The sequence below is a fragment of the Castor canadensis genome, chromosome 7, assembly GCF_047511655.1.
Source record: "Castor canadensis chromosome 7, mCasCan1.hap1v2, whole genome shotgun sequence".
In the NCBI taxonomy this organism is placed as follows: domain Eukaryota; kingdom Metazoa; phylum Chordata; class Mammalia; order Rodentia; family Castoridae; genus Castor; species Castor canadensis.
Window position 1 is genome coordinate 91,747,158 of NC_133392.1, and position 27,653 is coordinate 91,774,810.

General features: G+C 37.4%; 1 protein-coding gene across 1 annotated transcript in view; it reads right to left on the reverse strand.

The window, feature by feature from the left end:
- Window positions 1-25,851, reverse strand: part of Prkacb (protein kinase cAMP-activated catalytic subunit beta) — a 117,384-nt gene extending 91,533 nt beyond the window's left edge. The window contains exon 1 of the mRNA XM_074079602.1: window positions 25,678-25,851. Within this exon, the coding sequence (XP_073935703.1) occupies window positions 25,678-25,723 (46 nt within the window). The 5' untranslated portion in view covers window positions 25,724-25,851. The remainder of the gene's footprint in view (window positions 1-25,677) is intronic.
- Window positions 25,852-27,653: the final 1,802 nt, after the last annotated feature.

Genomic DNA, 27,653 nt, shown 5'->3' on the forward strand with positions numbered 1-27,653 from the left:
CAACAAATCTGTTTATCTCTGCATTCTTGGTATCTAAAAGGATCTAAAACACATACACCCAGAAATAATTTGCTCAATTGAGTACAAGATATCAAGGAGAAAATTGAAGGCTGAAAGCAATTAAGGAGACACCTAAGACACCAACCTGTATTAAAATAGTTCTCTTTGTTCTTCCATCAGGTGACCAAATTAAAAACAAAACAGTAAGTGCTAACTGTCCTTAGGTAGGGACTAGGCCACCTACAGAAACAAACTGAGAGATTATAAAACCGTATCTGCCAACATTAGCCAATTTATATCAGAAGTAGAGGTGGGAAAAAATCTGAAGAACTGTTGGAGAGGGAGTTGTAAGGTTTGCAACATTATTTAGGGAAGAAGGTATTTCATTCTGTCTCATGTTGGGCAGCTTCAAGGAAAAACACTCAACCCCTGAAGTGCAGGAGGATCTTCCACTCTCTGGGATCCAGAAGATCATGTAGGTACCATCTTGTAATTTCAATACTGAATGGTAAAAACAGATGACTTTAGCAACCTAAAACAGATGGTCCTGAACTCACTATGGATCAAATTATAACTTTTCAACTTTACAATGGTGCAAAAGTGACACATATTCAGTAGAAACTGTAATTAAAATTTTGAATTTTCTTCTTTTCCTAGGTTAGCAATATGCAGTTGGATTACTTTCTTGAGATGCTGGGCAGAAGCAGCAAGCTGCAGTTCCCAATCAGCCACATGATAATTAAAGTAAAGAAATGATACCCTATAGTATACTGTGTTGCTAAGCTATGAGGGTTGGTACGTTAGGTGTATTAAATGCACTTTTTATGTAAAATATTTCAAACTGTAATAGGTTTACTGGAATGTAGCCCTATCATAAGTTGAGGAGCAACTGTACAGAAAACAATACCAAAGTCTCAACGGCATCAGAATGATGGTCTGAAATACTACTGTAAGAAACCACTCCTTCTCACTTACATGGTGGCAGTGGGAACATGGAGTGAAAAACAAACTTATAATAGCAATTTCCAAACAGAATGACTATATCAATTACCATATATACTATGTTCTGCTATATGTGTGCACATGTATGTGTGTATATGTAAACACAACAATTCTGTTTTCCTTTCCCCCAGTCTTATGTAAGATATGAATGTGGAAGTTAACTTTATAATTAAGCATTAAGGGCTACACAAATCAAGATGATATTATGACTAAATGACATGAGTGAATGTCACCCAAAGATTGATACAGGGACTTTTGGTTAAAAGTAGACTTTTAGTTTTTATGACTAATAGTAGCATCAAGTGCAGCATATTGTGCTGATTGTTGGACCCATCAGTAGAAGGGTATAAATAAGTGATGAGTGACCAAGACTAGACCATGCTGGAGTAGAAAAGGCTAGAAAGCTATAAAATATATTTCCTGGACTCCATGTTTAAAGTTTTGGATGCAACGTTCTCCTTAGTAGATGCACTTTTATAGTATCTGGAATGCATATTTCTGGTGGCAAGCATGTTCATGAAAATAAGGTTTCTCAGAAGAGTATTTCAGTGCCTTACAGCTTCAGCATATGAACAATAAAAAAATTCTATCAGTCTTGTAAGACAGAGAAACACATGACAGAGGCAGAGAGGTAAAAGAAAACAGGGAGAAAGAGACATAAATCTAATGACTTCATGGGAGGTCTTGGATAGTGCAATGCATAAAGTCCATTTCACCACTCTAATTTTCAAATTACTTTAGACAATTATTTCCATCTCTGTTTTTCATGTTTGGTGGTTGTTGTTTTGTTTTCAGACAGGGTCTCCCTATGTAGCCCAAGCTGACTTTGACTCCATATTCTCCTGCCTGAGCCTTCCTACTGCTGGAATTACAAGCTTGTACCATCATGCCTGACTCCCTGTTTTAATTAGTTTGAGTTGGGTTTCTGCCTCTTGGAACTGAAAGAAACTCATTAAATACACATTTAAAAAATAAGAATAAATTTGGATTAGCCTACATTTTACATATATAAACTAACTTTCTATAACATATAAACGTATTTTTAAGAGCTGTGAGATAATGAGGAGACTTTCCACTTTTCTCAACTGAAGTAGTGAATATTATACATGATTTGAAATGACTTCTAAGTAAAATTAATGAGCAAATATTGTTAAGAAGAAATAGAGTAGGATGGAAAGGGTGCCACATATAACTGTGAAATATTCCAAGTATTATACTCTGGAAGGCTTCCTAGTAACATTACAGTACTTGCCAATACAACACAGTGATCCCCTGAGGCCTTTGTATTCAGGCAGTGTTCTACATATTCTTACTGTGGTCACTAGTGCTGTCTTCTAAAGGTCAGTGAGTGACCTTGATAGGCAACTGTTCTACTCTTGCTGTCTTCAGATCTGCTTTTGGTTCAGAGTTTTCACTGCCAGTTTTTAAACTTTTTTTTAATTCCCTTTATAGCATTATCTTAAGTAACCAAAAGAGAATGATGGTTCTTGTATTGTTTCTTGGATTTGGGTTTTTTTCTTTTTCTTTTTTCACTTTTAGGCTTTACCTTGTCAGAAATACCACTACTGATATTTTGGCATATTTACTTCAACTCCATTTTTCTGTTTATAATTTAAAAATGTAATTTATCAGTACAGTATCTATTTGCAAATTAGAATGTTACAAATAACACTAAACACCCTTCTGATTAGTGCCCCCATTCCAATTCTTCTCTGCTCCCTAGAGAGCAATCATTCTTCTCAACTTCCTTGTAGCCTTCAAATCTTTTTTATATTTATACATACTCATAATTACACAGAAAATATGTTACTTTATTTTTTAAAAAATATACCTGGATGGTGCCGTTTCCTTTTGCAAATTGTTTTATTAAAATGTAGCATATGTTATCTGTTTCCCTATTGATGGGCTTCTAGGCTTTCTAATTTCCATTATTACAAATAAGTTAATAATGTACACATGCTCCTCTTGTGTGTGTGGTTCTATTTCTAATAATATCACGATATACCTCTATCCCTGATTTCTTCCAGTTTTCCTTCATACAAGTGTTGGTCTGCAATCAAGCCTAAAATATTTATAAAATCCCTAGCTATTAATCATTTGCAGCAGTTTTATTGAGCTGTAATTTACATACTATATAATTCACCTGTTTTAAGGCATGATTCAGTGATTTTTCATTTACAGAGTTGTGCACTATAAATTACCACTATGTAATTTTATAACATTTTTCCTATCATCCCCAAAGAAACCTCATACCTATTTGCAGTCACTCCCCACTCTCACCTGCCTCAGCAATCACTAATCTACTTACTGTCTCTATAAATTTGCTTTCCTCATCATATCAGTAAAACCAAACAGTATAGTCTTTCGTTTCTCATTTATTCCACTTAACATGTTTTTGAGGTTTATCCATGTTTTAGTACATCTCAATAGACTGTTTGTTTTCACTGCTGAATAGCACTGCATTATTGGAGCATATCACATTGTTTATCCAATTTGGTGGTTTTCTATTTTACAGTGATTAAGAATGCTGCTGCTAGGAACATTAGTGTGCAGATTCTGTGTGGACATATGTTTTTTCTAGAAGTGAAGTTGCTAGACATGGTAATTTAATGCTAAATATTTTGAGAAACTTCAGTTTCCAAAGCAGCTAAATCATTATTTCCACCAACAATGTATGAGATTTCAAATTTCTTCATATTCTCAGTAATATTTCTTTTTTGGGAACACATACTTCCCAAGTATTTCTACTCAAAAGATGTTTGACAGGAATTTTTTGGTCATATTTTATACCCATTTTCTGGTTTTTGGCTGTAATGGGGATTTAACTCAGGGTCTCATGCTTGCTAGGCAGAAGCTGTTACCACACCTCTAGTCCCGTTTTCAATTTTAATTGATATAACCAAATCACCTCAGGTATGGCTATCGAAATTTCTGCTCATCATATGTGCTTGTCATACCTGATACTATGTGACTTGTTCATCTTTGCTAATTTGGTGAGTAAAAAGGAGACTTTGTTTTAAATCATTTCATTAATTACCAGTGCAATAAACTGTCTTTTCATATATTAATTGAATTTCATTATCATGTGATTTATCTATCTCAATCTTTTGCTATGTTTTTTCTTCCTTTTTCATTTTTTTGACTCTTTTTGTTGACTTATAAAATGTTCTTATTTTGGCTATCAGTCCTCTGTCCACTTCATGCATTGAATGTATTTCTTGACAATCCTTTTTCTTAAGGAACTGTGAACATTGTCTTTCAGAGTTTTCCCATGTAAAAAACGTATTTTTGCACAATCAATCAGCCTTCTTTCTCTCTTTCTTGTTACTCAACTTCAATGTTTCTTTTTCTTTCTTTTTTTATTATTGTGCTGGATGGGGGTACATTGTGGCATTTACAAAAGTGCTTACAATATGTTAAATATATCATACTTGAATACACGCCCTCCATCATTCTCCTTTATTACACTCCCCCCATTCCTGGATTGATTTCAACAGAAATCATTTTTCTATTTACATACATGTGTACAAAGTATTTGCACCATATTCACTCTCCTTTACCATTTCCCCACCTCCTCCCCGCCTCCCACTGGTACCAATTCCCACCCCCCATAGGCAGGACCTGTTCTGCCCTCCTGTTCTCTGATTTTGTGTAAGAAGAAGAAAAAAAATGACATTTTCGGTTGTGTAAGATAGCTACACAGGGAGTTTCCTTGTGGCACTTCCATGTTTATATGTACTATAGCCCAATTTGGTTCATCTCCTCTATTTTTCTTCTTTCTTATGGTGGTTTCTTGGTTCCTGTGTATAAGAGTTTACCTATCTATCCAAGAGTATTTTTCATAGATTTCCTGGGAATGCTATTGGACACACATATAAATAAGACTCAAAACTCCCTTTAGGATCTTCATTAGGACCTACTACTAGTCAGGGTTGTCAGATGCAAAGCAATAAAACAAAAAACTGACACTAAAGAAAAAAATAAATTTATTAGATGAGTATACACAGAATTGATGAGAAGATTGGAACCAGGTTAAGGCAGAAACAAAAAAAGGCAAGAGACAGTTGAGAAGCAATTCACTTTGGATACTGTGTATTGTGAGGTGGAAACTCATTTCCAATGCCAATGCCAATGCCACCAATAGACATCCATTGATACATCACTATATTCTCAGTTTTGCAAAAATAGTCACCTTTTAATATTGTGCTTTTGAGTCAAGCTCACAAAACTCATTTGCAATACTAGTTTCTCATGAAGACATTGTTTTCAGTATAACAAGAAAATTCTGGCCCAAAACTAAAGTACACAGTTGTAATTACTTCCATGAAAATAATTAGTCTTCTCTACTACCAAGCAGAAGTATTTTGGTGACGATCTTCTCAATCTTATATACAAAATAGAATAGTGTAAGTACTAGTTGGCACATTATTCTCTAGTGATTAAAATTTTTTACTGTAGTTTCAAGATATATCTAAGTTGTTATGATTATACTTAAAACACCTAAAACAAAATCAGATCTATCCTCTTTGCCTTTCAAAAAACTATTCATTTATTCAACAAGTGTTTCCTGAGTGCCTATTATTTGACACGTACCACAACACACGCTAGATTTCAGTGATGAGCAAAAACAGGTATTACATGAAAATAATGTACTTCCCTTACAAAATATGTTAATCAGACTTTTCATTGCTGTCACAAAATATCTGACATAAACAACTGAAGGAAAAAGGATTTATTTTGGCTCAGTTTCAGAGACTTAAATCCAAAGTCATTGGCCCACTTCATTCTGGGTCTGTGGCAAAGCAGAACATCATGGTGACAGGAGCATGTGGAAGTGGCTACTCACCTACCTCGCAGCAGAGAGGGAAGAGGAGCCTACAATAAATGGTCCCTAAGGACATAACCCAAGTGATCTACTTCCTCTAGCTAGGCCCCATCCCCTAAAGTTTCTAGAACCTCAACAGCCACAAATGGGGACTAACTCTTCAACACCAAGCCTTTTGGGGGGATATTTCATATCCAAAGCATAGCATTTAGCCCCTGGACCTCAAAAGGTTCATATCCATCCCATAATGTAAAATGCATTCAGTCCTTCTCCAAGAGTCCTAATAGTTTTAACTATTCAAAAATCCAAATTCAAAGTCTCCTGAGATTCAAGGGAAACTCTTAGCTGTGAGCCCCATAAAACAAAACAAACAACAACAAAAAAACAAGTTATCTCCTCCCAAGATACAGTGTATGGAGTAAGTAAACATTCCTATTCCAAAATAGAGAAATGGGAGAACAGAAAGGAAGTATGGGGCCAAAACAAGATTTGAAACCCAGCAGAGAAAACATTAAACCCTGTAGCTCATTGTCTGGCATCTGGGGCACAGGATGGCAAGATGTGAGCTCCAAAAGAGGTTGGGCAGCTGTACCCCTACATCATTGCAGTTTGCAGCCCATGCTGTCTCTTTCTTGAGTGGATTCTGCTTATTGATTGTGGCTTTTCTCGGCAAACTTTCCACATTCCTGGCATATATAACTTCCTGAGATCTCCACAGCAAGTTCAGCTTCACCCCCATACATCACACCTCTGCCTTTCAGGGACTGCCTCTAAGGATCCTAACCCTGCCACACACTGGCTGGCCTTCCAAGAATTCTTTTGAAATCTAGGTGGAAGCCTCCATGACTCCGTAACTCTTGCATTTTGCACACTTACAAAACCAGCATCATGTGGATGACACCGAGGTTTGCCACCAGCTTGAGCTCAGGCCCTCCTGTACCACAGCTGCAATGGCCTCTGAGTTGCTTGGATGGCTTACTGCTGGGAACCACCTTCCTAGGTAGCCCTGTGCAAATAGGGTGAGGGTGCTTTTTTTCTCAAGGGAAAGTCTTTAAAATAAGTTTAATTTTTTTTGTCCTAGAGCATGGGATGGGTGGCACAAGCCAATTTCTAAGATGTCCTCAAGGTATCTTTCCTGTTGTCCCCATGCAAAGTACCTGGCTTATTCTAATGATGCTAATTTCTTTAACAACCACACCCTCCTTTGTTCACAACTTTCTAAGGGCTCCTTTTATGGGCAGATTAGACATTTTAAAAATTCTTTTTGCTTCCAATTCTCACTGTAAAACCAACTAGCAATAACCATGCCAGAGCTGAGCTACCTTGAAATTTCCTTGGCCAGATTAATTAGTTAGTCATCTTTAAACCCAGCCTCTCATAGACTTAGGGCATGAACAAAATATAGGTAAGTTCTTTGTTACAATGCACTCCCAATGGGGTCCTTCTTTCCTTCTGAAACACGTTCATAATTGCACATTCCTATCAACATTCTGGTCTTCTGAGCTCTCACCACAATCACCCCCATTTAAGCTCTGCTTACAGCATTCTAAGCTTTCTGTACCTCTTTTCTCCAAACTTTTCAAAAACTTTTCCTACTGCAAAAAAAAGAGTTCCCAGCCTGGAGCATGGTCAGGTTTAGACACAGATACAAGCCCTTAGTAAAATAAAAGATGTGGCTGTGGCTCAAGTGGTAGAGCACTTGCCTAGCAAATGCACAGCCCTGAGTTCAAGCCCCAGTAGCACCTAAAAATTAAGATAAGATAAAGGTGTCTCTCTGTGATGAATATCATTGGAATTTTGATGGGGATTACACTGAACATACATTCATTGCTTTTGGTAGTATAGCCATTTTCATAATATTCTACTGATCCATGAGCATGGGAGATCTTTCCATTTTCTGATGTCTTCTCCAATTTCTTTTTAAAGTGATCTACAGTTTTTGTTGTAGAGGTCTTTCATTTCCTTTGTTAAATTTGTCCTTAGCCATTTTGGGTTTTTTGAGGCTACTGTATATGGGACTGCTTTTTCTGAATTATTTCTCAGTCTGTTCATTGTTGGTATATAAAAAAAATCTACTTATTTTTGTATATTGACTTTGTGTACTTTACTGAAAGTGTTTATGTTGACTAAGAGCTTTCTGGTGGACTTTTAGGTATAAGATCATATCATTTGCCAATAAGGATAATTTGACTTTTTCCTTTCCTATTTGAATCCCTTGCACTTCTTTTGCCTGTGTGATTGCTCTGGCTAGGTGTTGGGAGCCAACAGGTGTATAGAACAAGCTGCGTGTTTGAGTTTGGCACAGCCCCACACTGCAGAAGGGAGCAAGCATAGTTATGCCCAATAGATTGCATGCTTGAATTGGCATGGCCTCAACTGCAGAAGTGGGCAAAATGCAGTACAGTTGTTTTTCCTAAGATGTTTACATTGAGAAGCTGTCACAGGTTTCTCCTGTCCCTGAGGATTACAATGTCAAGCCCTCTCTCCCAAGAATTGCTTCTCCACCTCATGTTGTGACTGTATATAATAAACTCACTGGATATGGAGGTTGCTGGTGTATCTCCATCAGAGCACCCAGCCTACCTGGCCCCAGCTTTATGAATGTTTTGTCTTGTCTGTTGTCTTTTCCAGCATCTCCCGTCACTCTCAGCTAGGTTTCTAGGACAAGCACGAGCAGACCACAAGAGGTGGCACCTGAACAGGGACCTGAGAACAAAGTGACATGAGAGGTGGCAGCCTAAAAAGGGACCTGAATGGGGGAACTCAAGGCCTAAGATGAGGAGACACTCTCTGGGGCATGTGTACATAATAGAGAAATGAAAAATAAGCAAGGAACAGAAAACTAAGCAAAGTGAGAGGGAGAGTGTAAAAACTTTGGAAACCCTATGTATAGGCTTTAAAAAGCTATGTTAAGACTCATAAGGTAGAAGACTTAAGAATTAGGAATTAAGAATTATAAGGTAGATACAGTAGAATTGAGTGTTTTATGGTAGAATAATTATAAAGCAGAAATTATACAATAGAATACGGTAGAGACTTATGGTAGAGCGGTAAAAGAAATACAGTAGAACTGCAGAAGTAAGAAGTAAAATATTTTCCTCCTGGGTAGCTTAGCTGGGAAATGGGACTCACACTTAAAGCAGTCATACAGAAGTGTGAGAGGCAGTTTGCTGTGGGCAGTGGAAGCACTGGGCCATCAGCCCCACCTTAAAAGTAAAGTTCAGTCCAAAGATTGTGATTCAGTGTCAGATGAAGGAGGGTCAGGAGGATGCTCAGACCCATGCATGCGGGGTCCATCTCACAGGCCAAGAGACTTCTGCTCTTGGGAAGCATCCCCTACAGGCTACCCTACAGGCAGCTCATAGAGAGGTTTTACCTTGTGCTTGAGAGTCTAGATCCTAACAGCCCTGGCATACAAGAAGTTTCAAAACAACTCCTTGGAATTGGAGAATGGGTTTCATTGGGAGCATTAAAAAAAATAAAAACAGGAAGATGTGGGGAGCAGATTAAAGTCTATGAGGACTGGACACAAGCAAGGCGAGATGCAGTTAATTGCTTTTACCTATAGGCTGAGATAGGCTCAGCAGGGAAAGGCAGAACAGCTGCGTCTCCTAAATTGTGTTCGGAGAAGCAGGAACACAGGTTTCTCCTGTTGCAGTGTCACGCCCCTCCCCTGCTCTGCCCTGTTTGCTGCTGTTTATAAAAGACCCTTGAAGGAGGAAGACGGGCTTTATGCTTGACTTTTTGCTTTTTGGACATTTTGCTTTTGCTTTGGGGAAGAAGCTTTTACTTTGGGCTTTTTGGTGCAGGAAGGTTTTGGAAGGGAAAAGAATTGTTGAAGGGAAAAATTACTGAAGGGAAAAGAATTACTAAAGGGAAATTGCTGAAGGGAAAATAACGGCCAAAGAGGGGTTGATAGAAAGTCTGCATCAAGATCTTTAACATAGGCTTCAGAAAAGCTAAGGAAGAACTTTATATATAGGCCTTAGGAAAGCTAAAGCTAAAGAAAAGCCAAAGAGAACATGGGGCAGTGCACAGTGCAAGTCTAAGGACCGAGACTTTAAGAGTTATGCATATGCAGATTGTAGGCTAGGCTGTTTGCAAGTTTGAGTCCAAGGCTCTGAGAGAGTTAGAGAGATGGGACAGTGCAAGCCTGGGGCAAAAAACTTTAAGAGAAATTAAGCTAAAGATAAGCTAAGAGCAAACATGGGACAGTGCAAGCCTAAGGAAAGAGGTTTTAAAGGAGGCTTTAGAAGCAAGGTTTTAAAGAACTGCAAGGAGTAAGCCCTTAAAGAATCAGAGAGAGAAAAGAAGCAATGAGGGCTATACATCTCCACCTGAGCACTCAGCACACCTACTCCATTGTCTATCTGCCTGTCTTACCCTGTGTCTCTTCTGAAATCTCCAGTCGCCCCCAGTTAAGCCCAGTTAGGTCCAGTAATAACCAACGAGCAAGAGAGAAAACCTCACTCCAGCAAGGGAGGGAGTACCAGGAAACAGTTCCCCCTTCAGCTAAGAATTCCCAAGCTATGTTGAATAAGAGCAGAGAGAGTAGACACTCTTGTCTTATTTCCTGACAGAGAAAATGGTAATAGTTTTTCCCCATTTAATATGATGTTGGCTGTAAGTCTGTCATACATAGATTTTATTATGTTGAGGTGCATTCCTTCTATTCTTCATTCCTTCAGAGCTTTTATCATGATAGAATGTTACATTCTGTCAAGAATTTTTTTTCTGCATCTATTCAGATAACCAGACGATTTTTGTCCTTGCTTCTGTTTACATGCTGTATTACATTTATTGGTTTGCATATGTTGAACCATCCATGCATCCCTGGACTAAAACCAAAATGATCATAGCGTATGCTCTTTTTCATGAGTTGTTGAATTTGGTTTCCAGTATTTTATAGAGAAACTTTGCATCTATATTTACTGAAGAGATAGACCTATAATTCTTTTTTGTTGCGTCTTTGTCGGGTTTTGGAATGAGTGTAATCCTAGCTTCATAGAAGGAGTTCGGTAGTGTTCCTTCCCTTTCTATTTCATGGAAAAAAAGTTAAGTTGGTATTAATTTTTCTTTAAAAGTCTGGTAGGTCAGTAGTGAATCCATCAAGTCCTGGGTATTTCTTTGTTGGGAGACTCTATTACTTCTTCAATTTCATTGTTTGCTATAGATCTAGCTAGGTGGTAGCCTATCCTCTTGTTTCAATTTTGGTTGTTCAAATGCATCTAGAAATTTATGCATTTCTTCTAGATTTTCCAGTTTATTTCAGTATAGGGTTTTGAAATATTCCCAAGTGATTCTCTGGATTTCAAGTACTGTGGTGCTATCCCCCTTAATAAAATTAACTCAAATTTACTAAGGGTTTATCAATCTTAATTTTTTTTTTGCAGAACCAACTTTGATTCACTGATTCTTTACATAGTCTTTTTGGTCTCTATTTCTCTTCTACTAATTTTGGGCTTAGCTTGCATGAGTCATTTATTTGCAATCTCTCTGTTTTCAATGTATAGCTATAAACTTTCACCTTAGCATTGCCTTTGCTGTATCTCATAAATTCTAGTAGACTGTGCTTTCATTTTCATTAGATGCCAGGAACTTTTTTATTTCCTCACTTATCTCTTCAATGACCCACTGGTCATTCAGCAATGTGTTGTTCAGTCTCAATGTGTTTGAATATTTTCTGTAGTTTCTTTTGTTGTTGAGCTCTAATTTTATCACATTATGGCTGGACGGGATACAGGGAGTCATTTCAATATTCTTATATTTGTCAAGCCTTGCTTTGTACCTTAAAATATGATGTATTTTGGAGAATGTCCCATGAGGGGCTGAGAAAAATGTGTATTGTGCTGCTGCTGGTTGAAATACTCTATACATGTCTGTTAAGTCCATTTGGTCTACGGTGTCCTTCAATTGAGGGTTTTTTGTTGTTTTTTTTGTCTGAATGACTTATCTATTAATGACAGGGAGTTATTGAAGTCTCCCATTGTCATTGTGTTGAGGTCTATTTGTGTTTTTAAGTCCAGTAGTGTTTAATGAAATTGGGTGAGCCAACACTATGTGCATGTAAGTTGACAATTGTTATTTCTTCTTGATGTATTTTTTCCTTTTGTTAGGATGGAGTCACCTTATTTGTTTCTTCTAATTTGGGTTTAAAGTCTACTTTATCATACATTAGTACAGATACTCCTGCCTGTCTTTAGGGTTCATTTACTTGGAAAGTCTTTTTCTACCCTTTCATTTCATAAAGGCAAAGTTTGTTTTTGTGAGATGTGTTTCTTGTAGGCAACAAATCAACAAGCCTGCTTTTTTATCCAGTTTATCAATCTATGTCATCTGATGGCAGAATTCAAACCGTTAGCATTCAGTGTTAATACTGAAAATTATGTGGTAATTTCTGCCATTTTATTGCTTTGTGTGTGTGTGTGTGTTTGATCCTTCCTGTCCTTCATTTGTTTATCTACTCATTTTGTGAGATTTATTTATTCCCATGGCAATGTTTATCTTCATCTTCTGTATGTAAGATTCCTTTGAGTATCTTTTGGAGTGTTGGTTTAGTGGTCATAAACTGTTTTAGTTTCTGTTTATCATGCAAGGTTTTTTCCTTTGATTTGAAGGATGGCTTTGCTGGGTAGAATAATCTAGGTTAGAAATTATTTTCTTTCATGCTTGAAATACCTCATTCCATACCCTCTCTGCTTGTAAGGTTTTTGTTGAGAAATCTGTTTTTCTGATAGGTTTGCTGTTATAGGCGATTTGATGTTTCTCCCTTGAAGATTTAAATATTCTATCCTTGTTCTCTGTACTTAATATTTTAACTATAACATACGGTCAAGAGGTTCTATTTTGGTCATGTCTGTTTGGTATCCTTGAGCCCTCCTATATTTAAATGGGCATCCGTTTCTCAAGATTTGGGGAGTTTTGTGGTGCTATTATTTTGTTGAATATGCTTTCTATGCCTATGGCTTGCACCTCTTCTCTTTCATCAATGCCCATGATTAATAGATCTGGTCTTTTAATGGAGTTGCAGAGTTCTTACATATTACACTTGTATTTCTTCATTCTTTTGTCTATGGATTATTCTGTTTTTTCAATTATATCTACTTTGTCTTCAAGTCCTGAAATGCTATCTTACACTTGTTTTAGTCTGATGGAGTGGCTTTCAATTGCAGTTTTTATTTGACTTAAGAAGCTTTTCATTCCTAGAGGTTCGACTTGCTTTTTAAAGACTTTCTGTATCTTTATTAAATTCCCCTTTTATGTCTTATGTTATGTTCCTTATTTCATTTATCTGTTTGTTTCTGTCTTCCTTAACTTCATTCAGACATTTGTATCCTCTTTGACTTCATTTACTTTCCTCTGCATTTCACTGAATTCACTTAGCTGTTTATTCATATTCTGTATGATATCACTGACTGGTTTTTGTATGTTTCTTTTGTTTCCTTAATCATTCTTATCATCATTCTTTTGAGTTTGGAAACTGAAGTTTCATCCCTTTCACTATCCATCAGATCCTTTGTGACTGTTGACCTTGTGAGGAATCATATTCCTGTACCTTTTCATATTTCTTATGCCTCTATTTTGAGATTTGTTCATCTGTAGTTGATTAGTTGATTGGGGGTTTTAGTCACCAAAAGTCTTTTCTTTTAATTAAATTCTATGTTCTGGCAAGACTGGTTATTAGTTTTCTGTGTCATTTTTTATCACTGGCCTGAGGGTATAACTTAGCAATAACAAATTCACCAATGCAACATCAAACCAGATATTTGCATGAAGTATAATACACCTTTGCAGTATTATCTATAAACAGAAGGGGATCAGAAAAATGAAGCTTGTGTGCATAGAAACACTTAAGTAGTAAAAATAATGGGGGTGAAGATAAGGAAGATGGGGAGGAGGGAGAAGGAGTGTGACGTGTGAGGGCTGCAGGTAAATAAGATTCTAGTGTGTAGAAATATAGTTCAGGTGTTGTGGAGAAGACTCTGCTCTTATGGAATGCAGCATGATAGAAAGGTTGAGAGTAATATAAGAAGGAGGTAGAATAAACCACTAGTTGAATGCCTAGTAAATAATAGGAAAGGTGAGTTAAAAAAAAAAAAAAGAAGAAGGATGGAAGAAATGAAAAGCAAGGGAGAAAATACTGGCAAAATAGGAGGGCTGACGAATTAAAACTTTAACAACAAAATCAAATTTTTTAAGTCTAAATTTCTTCCTTGTTGAAAATAGTGCATATCTTCTGTGCTTTATCAGTACACTAGATGCCCTCCAAACCTGGATCCTCAGGTTTTTGTTTGCAGTTATCCTGTTCTATTTACTCATGTTTCCTGAGGGCCCTGGATTGCCCAAGCATAACCTGAAGTGGGAAGCGGGGGCTCAAGATTAAGGCAGCTGCTGCAGTTAAGGTGGGGAAGCCCTATGTGTGTGAGAAAGTTGTTGTGGGTTGGATGTGGGTTTTCTGAGCACATCTAGTGGGTTAGAAAGCACTCTGCCACTTTCAGAGCTTGTACCTTTCCTTGTTCAGGAAATTCAACTGCTACTCTGGCTTGTTCACAAAGAGCTTTTTATTTTTTTTCTTTTTCCCTTTTTCCACCTTGGCCTCCAGGTTGATGATTCATTTGAGAAGTGAGGTGCAAAAAGCTCTTGTTGCTTGTGTGTATGCATACACTGCTGGGTTGGGCAGTGGATTAAGAACTCTAGCTAGCTGGCCAGTGCATCTATTTACCTACTTGTCCTCCTTTTTGGGGGATAAAGACTTTAATGATGAGCTCTAGCCTGCCCCTCCTTCAGATAAAGATGCTGGGCTGAGGGGCACCACCCCTCCCCCACCAGGCTGGTCTAAGTGGACTCACTTAGCCAAAGGTATTTTTGTTGGGGAGATATTTACACACCAGGTTTCTTGATGATGGTCAGATGAATTATTGTTTTCCATGAGTTAAACTGGCCTGTATGATTGCCTGCTCACTCCCTGTCCCTCCTTTGGATAAAGACACTACACTATGTGGCACCACATCTCCCCCACTGGGCTGGTCTGGAGCTTCAATCAGTCTGCTTAGCCAAAAATTATCTTAGGGTAGGGGTAGTCAGATTCACACATGGTCAGCTGGACTGTGTGGTATCCCTCAGGACTGAAAGCAGCTAGTTCACCTGAATGGTTTGAGTGCTCCTCTCTGGTACTGGAGGGAACACAGGTCAGTGTGGGAGGCTTGGGCAAGGCTCTTAGTCCTGCATTTCATTGTTCAGCATGCCGTGTGGTCCTTTTAAACAGGAGGCAATTCAGGTCAGGACAGGAAAAAAAATTTTTAAAAAGCCAACTAACAAAACCCTGGTAGTAGCCTGAAATGGAGTAGGTCCCTGTTGGCTCCCATGTACTTGAAATGGATTTGTGCTTTTAGAGGCTTATTTACAGGTTGATCTCTCTAGCTACAGTCTGTTCTTATGCTATCACTCTCTCTCTCTCTCTCTTTTTTTTTTTTTTAAAAGCAAAGTAACTTCACCACCATGCAGCCACAAACCTGAGATTTTCTTTCAGGTTTGTGAGGACTTGGGGTTGTGGTAATTGTCAGTAATTTGCAATCTTCCCTGTCTACATCATTTTAAAGAACAAAGTTTTAGGACTCATACTAGTACTTATTATAAACCTACATGAATTAACAAAGTTTTGAAGTGACAGTAAAATAGACAGGCCAATGGAAAAGCATAGAAAGAAACAATACATATTCAGCCATTTGATAACAAAGATATCATTACAGTACGAGTGATTTTTTTCTCAATAAATGGCAATGTATCAAATGAATATTGATATAAAGACTCCTACCTCACAACACACACACACACACACACACACACACACACACACACACACACACCCCTCAATTCCAAACAGACCATCCTTCTAAATATGAAAGGAGAAACAATAAAATTTCTAAATATAACATAGGTACTTTTACTACTGTGAGGTAGTAAGAACTTCTTAAAGGCATTACAAAACTCATAAATCATAAAGAAAATGATTTATAAATTGTAGTTCACAAAAATTATCAGACAGGATCAACTTTTAAGAAATTTTTAAAAGTTATCATTCAAGATATTTGTAGTGCCCATTTCTAAAAAGAATGTGTATCCATGATAAGACTTGTACATATCAACTTTAAAAATAATACTAAAAAGGAAGAGAGGATAATTGAGTATACTTTAAAAAAAAAAAGGATATTCAATGGCCTACACAGGTATGAAATGTAATCAAAACTATCAGTCATCAAGGATGTACAAGTTAACATCAGGACATATTGACCAGAATGGGTACAATCAGAAATTTGATGAACACTAATTTTGGGAAGGATATGGAGCAACTAAAACCCTGAAGCACTGCTGGCTGGAAACAGGTTCCACCATTCTGAAACAGCAGCATTTACCAAAGCAACAAATTCAATTTCTCTCTCTCTCTCTCTCTCTCTCTCTCTCTCATACACACACACAAACACACAGAATACATACGTGTGTGAGTATATATATAGAATATAGTCATCAAAGTATACATATAGTTACCAAAAATCAAGTATAAGAATATTAATAATATTATTTATAAGAACATTAAACTGAAAACAACCCAAATTTCCATCAATAAAACAGAAAAATATATTTTCCTATACTTGTGTAATGATATGTGATATATCTGTAAGAATTAATGAACTACTTCTAACACAAAACGTGGATAAATTACACAGTATTTTGAGTGAAAGATGCTAGACACAAAAGAAAACATGATGTGATACTGCATTTTTAAAATCTAGTAATAACTGGGCAAAGCAGGAAGGAACTTTTGGGGTATCAATAATACTCTATTTGTTGGTATGGATGATATTCTACATGAATATTTACTTTATCAAGTTCATTAACCTATAAGTTAGTGTCTTTCACTACTTTTCCATGTATATAATACATTTTTATTTAAAAATATTACTAACATTATCTCACAATTCTACTTAACATAATATATAAAGTAGGTTCCAACAACAAAAAGTTTCTTCCTTCCCATTCTACATCCACTACATTCCTCACTGTTATTGTCATAGGAACCACTGGGAGGAAAATTTGGGGAGTTTTGGGTCACTGATACCTTTTTGTACAGTAAAGAGTCATTAAAATGTTTGTTTCCTATACCAAAATTGTATGAGTAACAGAACAAGGTTAAATCCAACCATAAAGAAAAGTAACCAAGAGACTGTTAGAGTCAAAGAAGTGTAGAGAAGGTGAATCGAGGCAACATGGTCAAAGAGCTGAGATGCAATGATGAAGGATAGGTCATGCATATAGAATTTAAAACCACCCAAGATGAATGCAGGCCCTGGAGTGCAGTAGAAGATTGCAAGCCTGGTGCTAAGGTTTTCGATGAAAGATAAGTGAGCAAGAGTTTGATAAATGACAGCAATAGGGAACACAGTGGTACATTTGAATGATGCAGGGCTCAAATGATGGACTTTTCAAAAGGTAAGAAGCAAAACAGTTTTTCCTAATTCAATGGCTTCCTACTGCCTAACACCAATCTTCTCCCCCAATTTAAAGTGAAATGTTGATATATAAATTTTAAACTATTATGTTCCAAAAGAAAAAATAAGGGGGGGGGAGAGTTATCTTCTTATCAGGTAAATCAGTTATTATTCCCAAATAGTCAATGCATTACAGAGAAAGTTCCTCCAACAGGGTGGCGGGTCGGGGGAGGTTAGGGTGTGATAAACACTTTTAAGAAAGGGTTGAAGTTTTTTATCCATTTAACTATCCATGATTTTAATTTCCACCACAGCATTATTTAAGAACTGTGCCTCATTCTGGAGATTAAAAATACCAAAGACTGTAAATACTATTTCTGCTTAGCTACAGCACACTGTGTGGTGGAGTAAAGGGCTGGGAAAACAATGTAGCATAAATGCTACAATTACAGATATAAACATTTCCAAAATGAAGTCAAAATAAGTTTTTATTTCAGTCATTTTTAGTCTATTTCAGAAAGTCTGTACTTATTTCCATATAAACTATGCTGCACCTTCACCCTAGTGTCAGTCTCAGGCATGTATGCATCATTATATGCCTTATCATAGTATAATCTGTTTCTGGGTTAGAGTACAACAATCAAGTATTTATTTTTATTTGCATGTATCAGTTAGCACAGTGCCGGTATAAAGAAGGCACTCAGTAAGTGATTGAGAATAAGTGATAATGACCCAAGGACTGAATGAATGACAAATAATGTTTTCTATCATTCTGAATTGAATTATGACTATTTAATTACCCTAAAACTATAACCCAAAGTGAAACATATTTTTTAGCCATTTTAATCCTTTATGATTTCTCTCAACCAGGAAGCGAGCTGAGTTTGGAGACGTTAAAATCAGTTGGGATTCAGGGAACTAAATTATCAGCATAGCCACTCCACATAAAAGCTAAGTAATATCTGTACTAACATGTTCTCTAAATTTGTAACTTGCATATAATAATAGCCTCCTATGCTATATGGTAATCTACTCAAGAAGAATGCAATATCGAAATAAAATACTTATTTTACCAAGTAGTATCATAACTGAGCCAAACCGCAAGATCGCCTCTTTAATTGTTTAAGGATAAAGTCCATATGGAAAGGAAGGTTTGCCACAGACTTAAAGGTTTAGATTCAACAGTCACCTGATAAGAAAATAAAAGTTTCAGAAGTTACCAAAGAGTCAATATAGGAATTGCAGGCAATAGTGAAAACATCATTAAACTATGGTCATAAAAGCTGGGACTTACACCTTGTTATAGCAAGCCAAATAAAAGATATGGCATCTACACTGGGTTTTCTTAAGGCAGAACTAATTTTAACTGTGCTAGTTCATCAATTCAATTAGTGCATTTCTGTCTTTAACAGAATCCCAAATTTGATTCATGAAATCATCTGCTTGGATAATACAGCATTACTGAATCTAATTTACATTGTAATAGAAAAATGAAAAATGATCTCCTGGAAAGCAACCTTTACTTCCTGTAAGATTCTCACAATTATGCTTTTACTTATCCAAATCTTTAACTAGACTATGAGCTACATGAAAATAAATCATTATACCCCATCCCATATACTAAGATCACATTAAAATCAATTTAAACTCTATCCCCATTTCAAGGGGAAATATTATTTGCATAGTAGTAGTAAACCTCAATATTGGTGAGAAAAGACCTACCATAGGAATACTGAGGATTCTTTTCGAAGCTATGGGGAGTTCAAAGAGCTATAAAATTTAAAGTATTAAAATTATCTAGCTTTTAAAATTACTAATAAAAATTACTAAAAACACGATCAGAATTTATGAAGCAGATGCTTTTACTTTTAAACATAAGTGATGAATAATTAGTTCAATTTATTTATTGTTTGAACCCAGTATAGATCAAGGTTTTACTGTTACTTCCTCTTTTGGCAGTACTGGGATTTGAACTCAGGGCCTCTAACTTACGATATTACTTGAGCCAGTAGTGATACTTTCTCTAGTGACTAAACAGCTGGCCTTGAAAAGAGTACAATGCAAATAAGGTCCCTTGACCATCCAAGGTCATTTCCCCCTCAAGGCTGGGAGAATAGACAATTCATAATACAACAACCAGTCAGATATTATTTCTCAGAAATGTTACAAGCTTTCTGAGTTCAGTATGCTTTTCCCCCTCACCACATCTGTTCTGCCCTGAATGTACTTGCTAGCCCTATTACTGACATCACAACCCATCCACCAAGACATTGAAGCTAAAAACCTCAATGTCTTCCCCAATTCCTCCTTTTCTTCATTCCCTATATAAGATACAGTGTGCTCATTTTTATTTTACAAATTTCTCATTTCAGATCCTATTCTCCATCCCTACTTCTAATCTTGGTTCTCACTCTCAAAGTCCTCACCCAAATTACTACAGTCTTCTTTTGCCTCTATTCCATTTACTCCAAAGTCATTTATCTTCACATTGCCCTTAAACTAATCTCCTTAAAACCCAATTTCTCACGTCTCTCCCTGATTTCAAAGTCTACAGTAGCTCTATGGTGTGTACAGGGAAAACTTCAAACATTTTCCATAATGTGGGCCTCTGTCCATTTCTTCTGTCTCGTCTTTCATTATATACTCTCTCTTCTTTCTACCACCAACTTCACATTCTATCATTAAGTCAATATGGACATTTACTTCATCATTCTGAATAAGTCATGCTGTTTTACTAATCTGGATCTTCGTTTATCTGTGCTCCCTCTACTCAAAATACCCTTTCCTCTGGCAAACATTTTCCATGGTCAAAGTTCCATTCAGGACTCATCTACTTTTTGAAGTTCTTCTTGAACCTCATCCTCCCTATTCCAAGGGAAATGACTACTTTTTTACATTGGTTCCCCCACAGAACTTTTATGAAATTATTTGTTTTTGTGTGTTTCTTCACTTTTTTCTTTTTTGGAATATAAATATACTGGTGCAAGTACTAGGTCCTCTTCAATCTTTATTCTTATAGTCCTACATATATTCTGTCACATATTAGCTCAACTATGTGTACTGAGTAAATGAATGAAGCAACAAAGAAAAAAATTATGAAGAATACTCTCATTTTCCCCCATCTCCAGACAGGGCTTCAGGTCTCACTATAGCTCACAAGGCTAGACTGCAAGTTTCAATCCTCCTGTTTCAGCCTCATAAGTGCTGGGATTACAAGTGTGAACCACCATGCCTGGCTTATAGAAAACTCTTGAAGGAGTATTTTCAAAAGAAAGATTAAATACTCAAAATAATATGGTACTCACCTACATATATTTACCTCCCATAAATTCCACATTTTTCTACTTGACATTTTTTCATTAAATATTTAAGATTTACTCATCTAAGGAAATTCAATCACATGTCTGCTAACATTTACTGATGTCTACCTAGATATATAATTTCATAATTGTACTAATTGGTTTATTTCATTAATTCAATGGAATATTGAAATTAATTATGATTAACTCTTAGTTGTCTGACAGAATCTTACTAGCTATCCTGGCTTACCTATAGTCTTTCCAAGTGCTGCTTCTGCCACGCAGCCACGGTTCACTTTTCTAAGATGGCTTTCATGCCTCTTAATTATCTGCTGCCAGCAATAAAGAACAGCAATCTGTCTATATCATAAGTGGAGGACCCTGAGCAGAATAGGACAAATGATTTTTGAATATGAGTTGATTTTATACAATAGATAGTCTGCACAAAAAGAATCACAAAATCATGGAATGAGATGAGATCATATGCATTTACCATCAAAATTGAATAACTATTTTGACTCTTCTTAACCCAAAGAAGACTATTCCCAAATCTATTGAATTGGAACAAATACTTGCAATTGATTGTCCTTTAAAAACAAGTATGACACATTAAAGGTTCAAAGACATAAGAAAGATAGGAGGTCATTAAATTTGTTCCTAACCAACATTTAACTCCATGAAAAATTTTTCAATAAAAGTATAAACACTGAGATTCAATATTAAAAACTACAAAATTTGAATTCTAGCACTGTCCAAAAAACAATTTAACTTTATGGTCAACTCTAAATTATAAGCAAATTATTATAACTTAGTAAGTTTATATTTCGAAGAAATACTACTGAAGAAATAAGTTGTAAAAAAACATAAATCCAGAATTGTTGATCTATACATACTGTTAGGATCTACAAATAACCATGATACAGAAGAAAAGGTTGGGATTTTTGTTATGTTCAAAGACAGCTATGTTCTAAATCTGCATTGTTCAACATACCGAACACTGAATAGATTCGTGAAGTTAAACATTCAGTTCTGCAGCAGCGGTGGCCGCATTTCAAGTGCTCTAGAGCTAGCAGAGGCTCTCCACTACTCCACTGCTCCACTGCACAGCATAGATGGAGAACATTTTCAATGTCACAGAAAGCTGGACTGGACAGCACTGTTTCAAACCATGGAAAAGGCAAAATTCTAAGGGTGTTAAAAATGGTAATACAAGTTCAACTAAAATTTTTTTTTTGCTGGTTATTTAACAGGAAGGGAAGGTATACATCTACAAATGAGAAAAAACAATAATGAAGGTTTAAAATGTATAAAATTAATTCTATATGGTCAATTTGATACTTTAGCATATTAAATTTGAAAAGATTTCAAAGTAATTTAATCTTTCATTTAAGATGAAAGATTTCATTTTAATGAAAATTCTACATGATAAAAATGAATCCAGAGAGTGGTACAGAAAAAAAAAAACTGTCTTATTTAAGATATTTACTACATCCAAAGAAAGTCATTATTGAAACAATGCAACCAAGATATGCTACAACTGATAATAAAGTGAAACAAAGTCTAAGTTATTCTGTATATCTTAGAGTATGGTTTTCCACTGGATACATAGACATGAGCACAGTGGTTAGGATTTCACATTCTGGGATTAGGGTGCCTATATTCAAGTGTTGCTCCTTGATTTACTAGCTGAGAAACCTTAAAAAGTCACTTGAGCTCTTTGAGCCTCTATTTCCTCATCATAAAAGGGAGTATGAACTACTTCATATGATTGAAAAGATTATGTAAAATTATGCATGCAAAGCGCTTGAAGAACATCTTAGTCCTCAAAAAATGTTAGTTGTTAAGATACTTGCATTTTTGTTGGACTCAATCTACTAATAGCTTTCTTTGATCAATTTCTACTGGTCTTCAAGTGCTCAAAACAGAGATACTCTTTGGAAGGCGTTCAAAGACCACTATGTAACCACTAGGCTAAGGTGTAGTTTTACCACTTGCAGTCATGTGCAACACCTTACCAACACTTTCCACCCACAGGCTTTAACACCCTCACCATGAGTGTGTAATACGAAGCTCCATAGGCAGCCTATAAGAATAATTTTTTTAAAGGAAATAAACAAAAACCCCTTCCAGGTTAAAAGAAGTAGCATTTGTTTTTTGTGTAGGTGACTCTGGGTAAGTAAAAGGTAGGCGCTTATTCAAAGTAAGACAATCTTGGATGACAATAGTTTTCAAATGTCTCAGAAAATTGTATCCTCACTTATATTTCTAAAGGTTATGCTTCTGTATATTAACTACATTCAAATTTTGAAAGGCATTCATTTCAAAAATAATTTTGAAAAACACAGGTTTGTAATGGTAACAGTTATTCTTTCATTAAATTTTGAGATATATTACTACAACAGAACAGGTAACCAAGTTAATGCTAACTCCAGAAACTGTGGAAATGAGAATGGAGTCTCCCTGGCTCTCGGGTCTTACCCCAGAAAATGTTTATTCTGTGGATTAGAAGGAAAGGTTTTAATAGCATCCAACACAGGCACCAGATAGTAAAAAATAACCAAATCCTTCTCATTTATCTTTCTGTCTAACTTCATTCTTCTGGAGTATTTTTACAACTCAGCTCTAGAATTGCCTGTCTGAGTAAGGCTTGGCCCTAACAAAACCTCAAATCTTAACTTGGTATTCTTTAACCAGCTTTTCAAATCAAACATTTTCCTACTGATAATTTCCAGAGTTCTAACTTCACTATCATAATGTTAGCACTAACACTTTGCCTTTCAGCAAACTGTTGTATGTACATCTTCTCTCTGACACTGGATAGTAAAATTTTAAGCTTTTACTTGCAGGATCCCCAACCAAAACCCAAATTGTTGGTAAATATTTTCAAAGTACATGTATTAACTGATTTAGTGATACAGAATGCAGCCAGGGCATCAGATGTATGCCTAACTCTGTCACTGTTAATATTATGACCTGAACTCCAGCTTTCTTCAGAGGTCAGGCTTTGAAACACAATGATTACACAGAATGAGCTCTAAAGTCACTTAATTTCTAAAAGTTTATTCTATGTATCAACTGAAGTCTAAATAACTACATTCAAATTTTGTAAAAGCAAAATTTCAAGAGTAATTATTTTTTAAAATACACAGAGATATGTAATGATAAGAGTTGTTCTTTCACAGTTTTAAAACATAATTTCTTTGTTCTCTACAGTAGAAAAACAACACACACTGGATAACATTGTTAAAAATGAAATTATAAGCACTGATCAATACATGATATTTCAAGTGACTTTCTCTAAGATCCTTATCATTTGCTATCTTCTTTTGTCACTTATCAACATTTTTTCAAATTATTATGATGACCTTCAGTTTCCATAAATTATCTTACATAAAAAGCTAGCAAACATACTTAACTAGGCTGTCACTGACATTTAAAACTTCATAAAGAATTTATTCATAAAATAATTTAAATGTGTTTATGTAAACATTTGAAGTTTCCACTGTTTTCTGCAAATACTCCAAGATTGTGAGTTTAAAATTAGCACTGTCTAGAAGAAAACAAGTTTGGTAACTTAATAACAGAATATACAGATCACAGAAAGTATATTATCATTATTAAAAATACAAACACTGTACAAGATAGCACTTGCTAACAAAAATCACTGATAAGATTCAATTACCAACCACACTTTTGTAACACAACGTAAGTTTTATCTTTAAGTTAACAGAAATTTAACAGGGAAAATGACCATTTTCAGGTACAAATAATTCTTCATAGTGTCTACGTTCTTTGTACTTTTGTCAGTTGGTTACTATATTTGTGCAATCTAAAAAGTAACATAAGTTCTACTTCTATATTGTTTTTCTAAACTCTCCACTATCATATACTAAAGTGTGGTCAATAATAGTTTGTATGATAGATTATCAAACTTTTCTGGAGCCCCTGAAAATTAACATCTAAACCTCATTGATGAAACATAAACCATAATCTCATTATTTACAATGCACAAAATTAATAGCCGAATCTTTCTAAGTCAATTCTACTTCATTCATATAGAAAGAAAAAGCTATCTTCTTCCAGATAAATTATAAAGTTAGTCTAATCCTTCTCTTACAAACAGAAACATGACAAGATACTATTACATAAACTAGAATAAATTACCAGGTTCACTTCAAGTGCTGAGATGTCATTTACTTCTAGTGGTATAATAAATAACAGATACTGTTATTTAGTCATCTGAATTTTAAAATCTAATACGAACCTTACAAAGGCAAACCATTTTCTTTCAAAATCCATTCTATTATACGTGTATTTATATACAAAACCATACAGACACATAGAAATTCAGTTTTTATGACTTTTGTTGCTATTTGATGTGAACTGCTGAATGCACTTTCAGATCTCAGAAGTCTACCCTCTCTGGAAGCACTCTGACTGCCAAAGACCTTTAAGTTTTACAGGCACTACTAGTAGCAGCTTCTTTCATGTGTAGAAAAAAAAAAGCAAATCTGCCTAGCTTTTTCCCAACTACCGGATAAAGTTGCTGTTTGGTTTATGTTCCCATTCCTAGTCTTAAGAGATGAAAGAACTCTAGGACTCAGGATTCACCTTACCTGCAGAGAGCCAGGCTAGCAGCCTGTGATAAGATGGGGTTGGATGGTGATGGAGGGAAAACAGACAATCTAGGCAGAGCACACTACCTGTGGCTCTCAAAGAGGGGGTCAGAGTGCTGGGGAGGGAAACGAGGGGTGCGATCACACACTGGGACTTCGTTCCCCGGACCATATTTGGGGAATTGTTGCAGCGTGTGTGCGGTCCTCCCGGCTCCCGTGGGAAAGGGCATCTCGGGGACCGCTGTGCCTTCGCTCCCTCCATCCGGCCCTGGGCGCTTGGCCCGTACCCGGAGCTGGGGGAGGGGGGGGAGGAGGCCGAAAGCCGGCTCCGGGGCCCCTGGCGGCCACTGCTAGGCCTGGACAGGGCCGGCGGCCTCGGGGCTCCGACGCCGAGTGCAGCCGTGGACCGTCCCCGCCCCGCGGGGGCCCAGCCCCAGCCCTCGACTCACCGCTCTCCACCTCGCTGCCCTTCTTGGCGGTCGCCGCGTTGCCCATGGCCGGGGCGAGGGCTGCACGGGGTCAGGGCGGCGAAGGGGGCAGGGCGGTCCCCGCCGCTCGCTCCACAGTCCGATGCAACTCCGCGTCTGCAGCCGTCAGAGCGAGGAGTGAGCCCGACGCCGGAGCCCGGCGGGAAGGTCTGCGGGGCCTGGGGACAGGGCTCAACGAACTCCCCGGCAGCGGGTGGCGGTGGCGGTGGCGGTGGCGACGGCGGCGAGCGGAGAGCGGACACTCCCCCTTCCCCGGCCCGCCCTCCCTGCGCGCCCCCGGCAGCCGCACTCCGCGGGCTCGGGCTTTGGCCTCGGCCCCTGGAAATCTTCGCGGGCGGGCGCGCGCGCGCCGGAAGTGACGTATGCGAGACCCCGGGGCGGGCGGGGGGCGACGCTGTGCGGGCGGAGGCTGCGGGACAGGTCCTGCGTGAAGGGGACCGGGCGGGAGCGCGGAGGACGGTCCCTGAGGTGATGGTGGGAGGCGATTGGAAACCGTTAGCTTGGAAGAACGTGGGATCTCTCGGTCCCCGCGCCCTGGCTCTGCTCGCTGTCCTTGTGCAGCCATCGCGGCGGCTCCTCACTCCAAGGCTGCCCTCTACACACGCTCCCAGGCTGGGGAGGAACCCTGCTGGGGTAGTGAAGCCTCTGAGTCCCAGATCCCCGGGACCCTGCGGCCAGCATCAGCTCCGGGAAGTGTCTGGTGTCTAACGACTGCTGTGACCGGAGCGTCCACTCCCCTTGCACATCTAGGGATCCCCCGAGCCCACCGCGTTTTTCTCCAGGTTCCTAAATTCCAGTCCCAAGCCCTCCGGCGGTCGGAGGGGTGGGGGGTGTCACTCGTCATGTTCTTAACCTGACCGCCCTCACAGCTGCTGTCAGATTTCCTGGAAGGAGAGAAACGCTACTATTTTTTTTTTTTTTGCAGGCATTCTGATTGTGCATCACTGCATTTAGTGACATTCCGTGTAGATTTCAAAATAAATATATTCCCAATTGTTTGGTATCTTCTATATTCCCTGAGCTTTGCTCTGTAAGCATTTATTCCAGATTTAGAAAAATTAACTTTTGGAGGGGCAGAGACGACATTAAGTTTTGTGTCCTCAGCACCAAGCATAGTAGATATTTAAGGGATACCTGTTGATTTGAAAGTAAACTGATGAAATTTCTCAGAATTTTCTTTTTAATCTCATTACTAACAAAAACAGAGATGATGACTATGGAGTTTCTCAGCAATTCTTCCTGCTATTTCTTATTGTCAATTCTGTTAAAAAATTACCAAATATTTAAATCATGTATATTGTATTCCAAGTGCTATACAAATAGTAACTCATTTGATCCTCCTAAGAACCTGATGAGTTTTGTAGTTTTGCCATCATCTTAGGAACAAACTGAAGCACAGAGAAGGTAAGTAACTTGCCCAAGGTTGCAGAGCTATATGATGGAAGCAGGATTTGAACTGAAGGAGTTTAGACATTTCATCTCAAAATTGGCACGTTGACTATTTCAGGCAACAATTATTTGAACTATAACTTCAGAAGGACAATTTTTCCTGTCTTCCACTGTGTACAACAAGCCATATTCTTTTGGGAGAATGTCCTTCACATACCAAGGCTGGAAAATCACCTTGATCACCAGACACTAGTAGTTGCAGCTGCAATGAACCAGAATAAACAAACCCTTTGACATAACTCTTATCTGCTAGCTTCTACATGTCCCCATATATATCGCTCAGTAACATCACTAGAATATATTGCCCTAGGTCATATATCCATTTGTCCACTCATTCCTTCACAGATTTCTTGTTATTTGTCTACAAAGTGTAAAAGTGTCACACTTTGGTCATTTCTTCAGTCTTCACTATTTTTGTGAAGATCCCAATGTGCATGTAAAATTAATAACTTCTGTGCCTTTCTCTTATTAATTGGCTCTTGCATCAA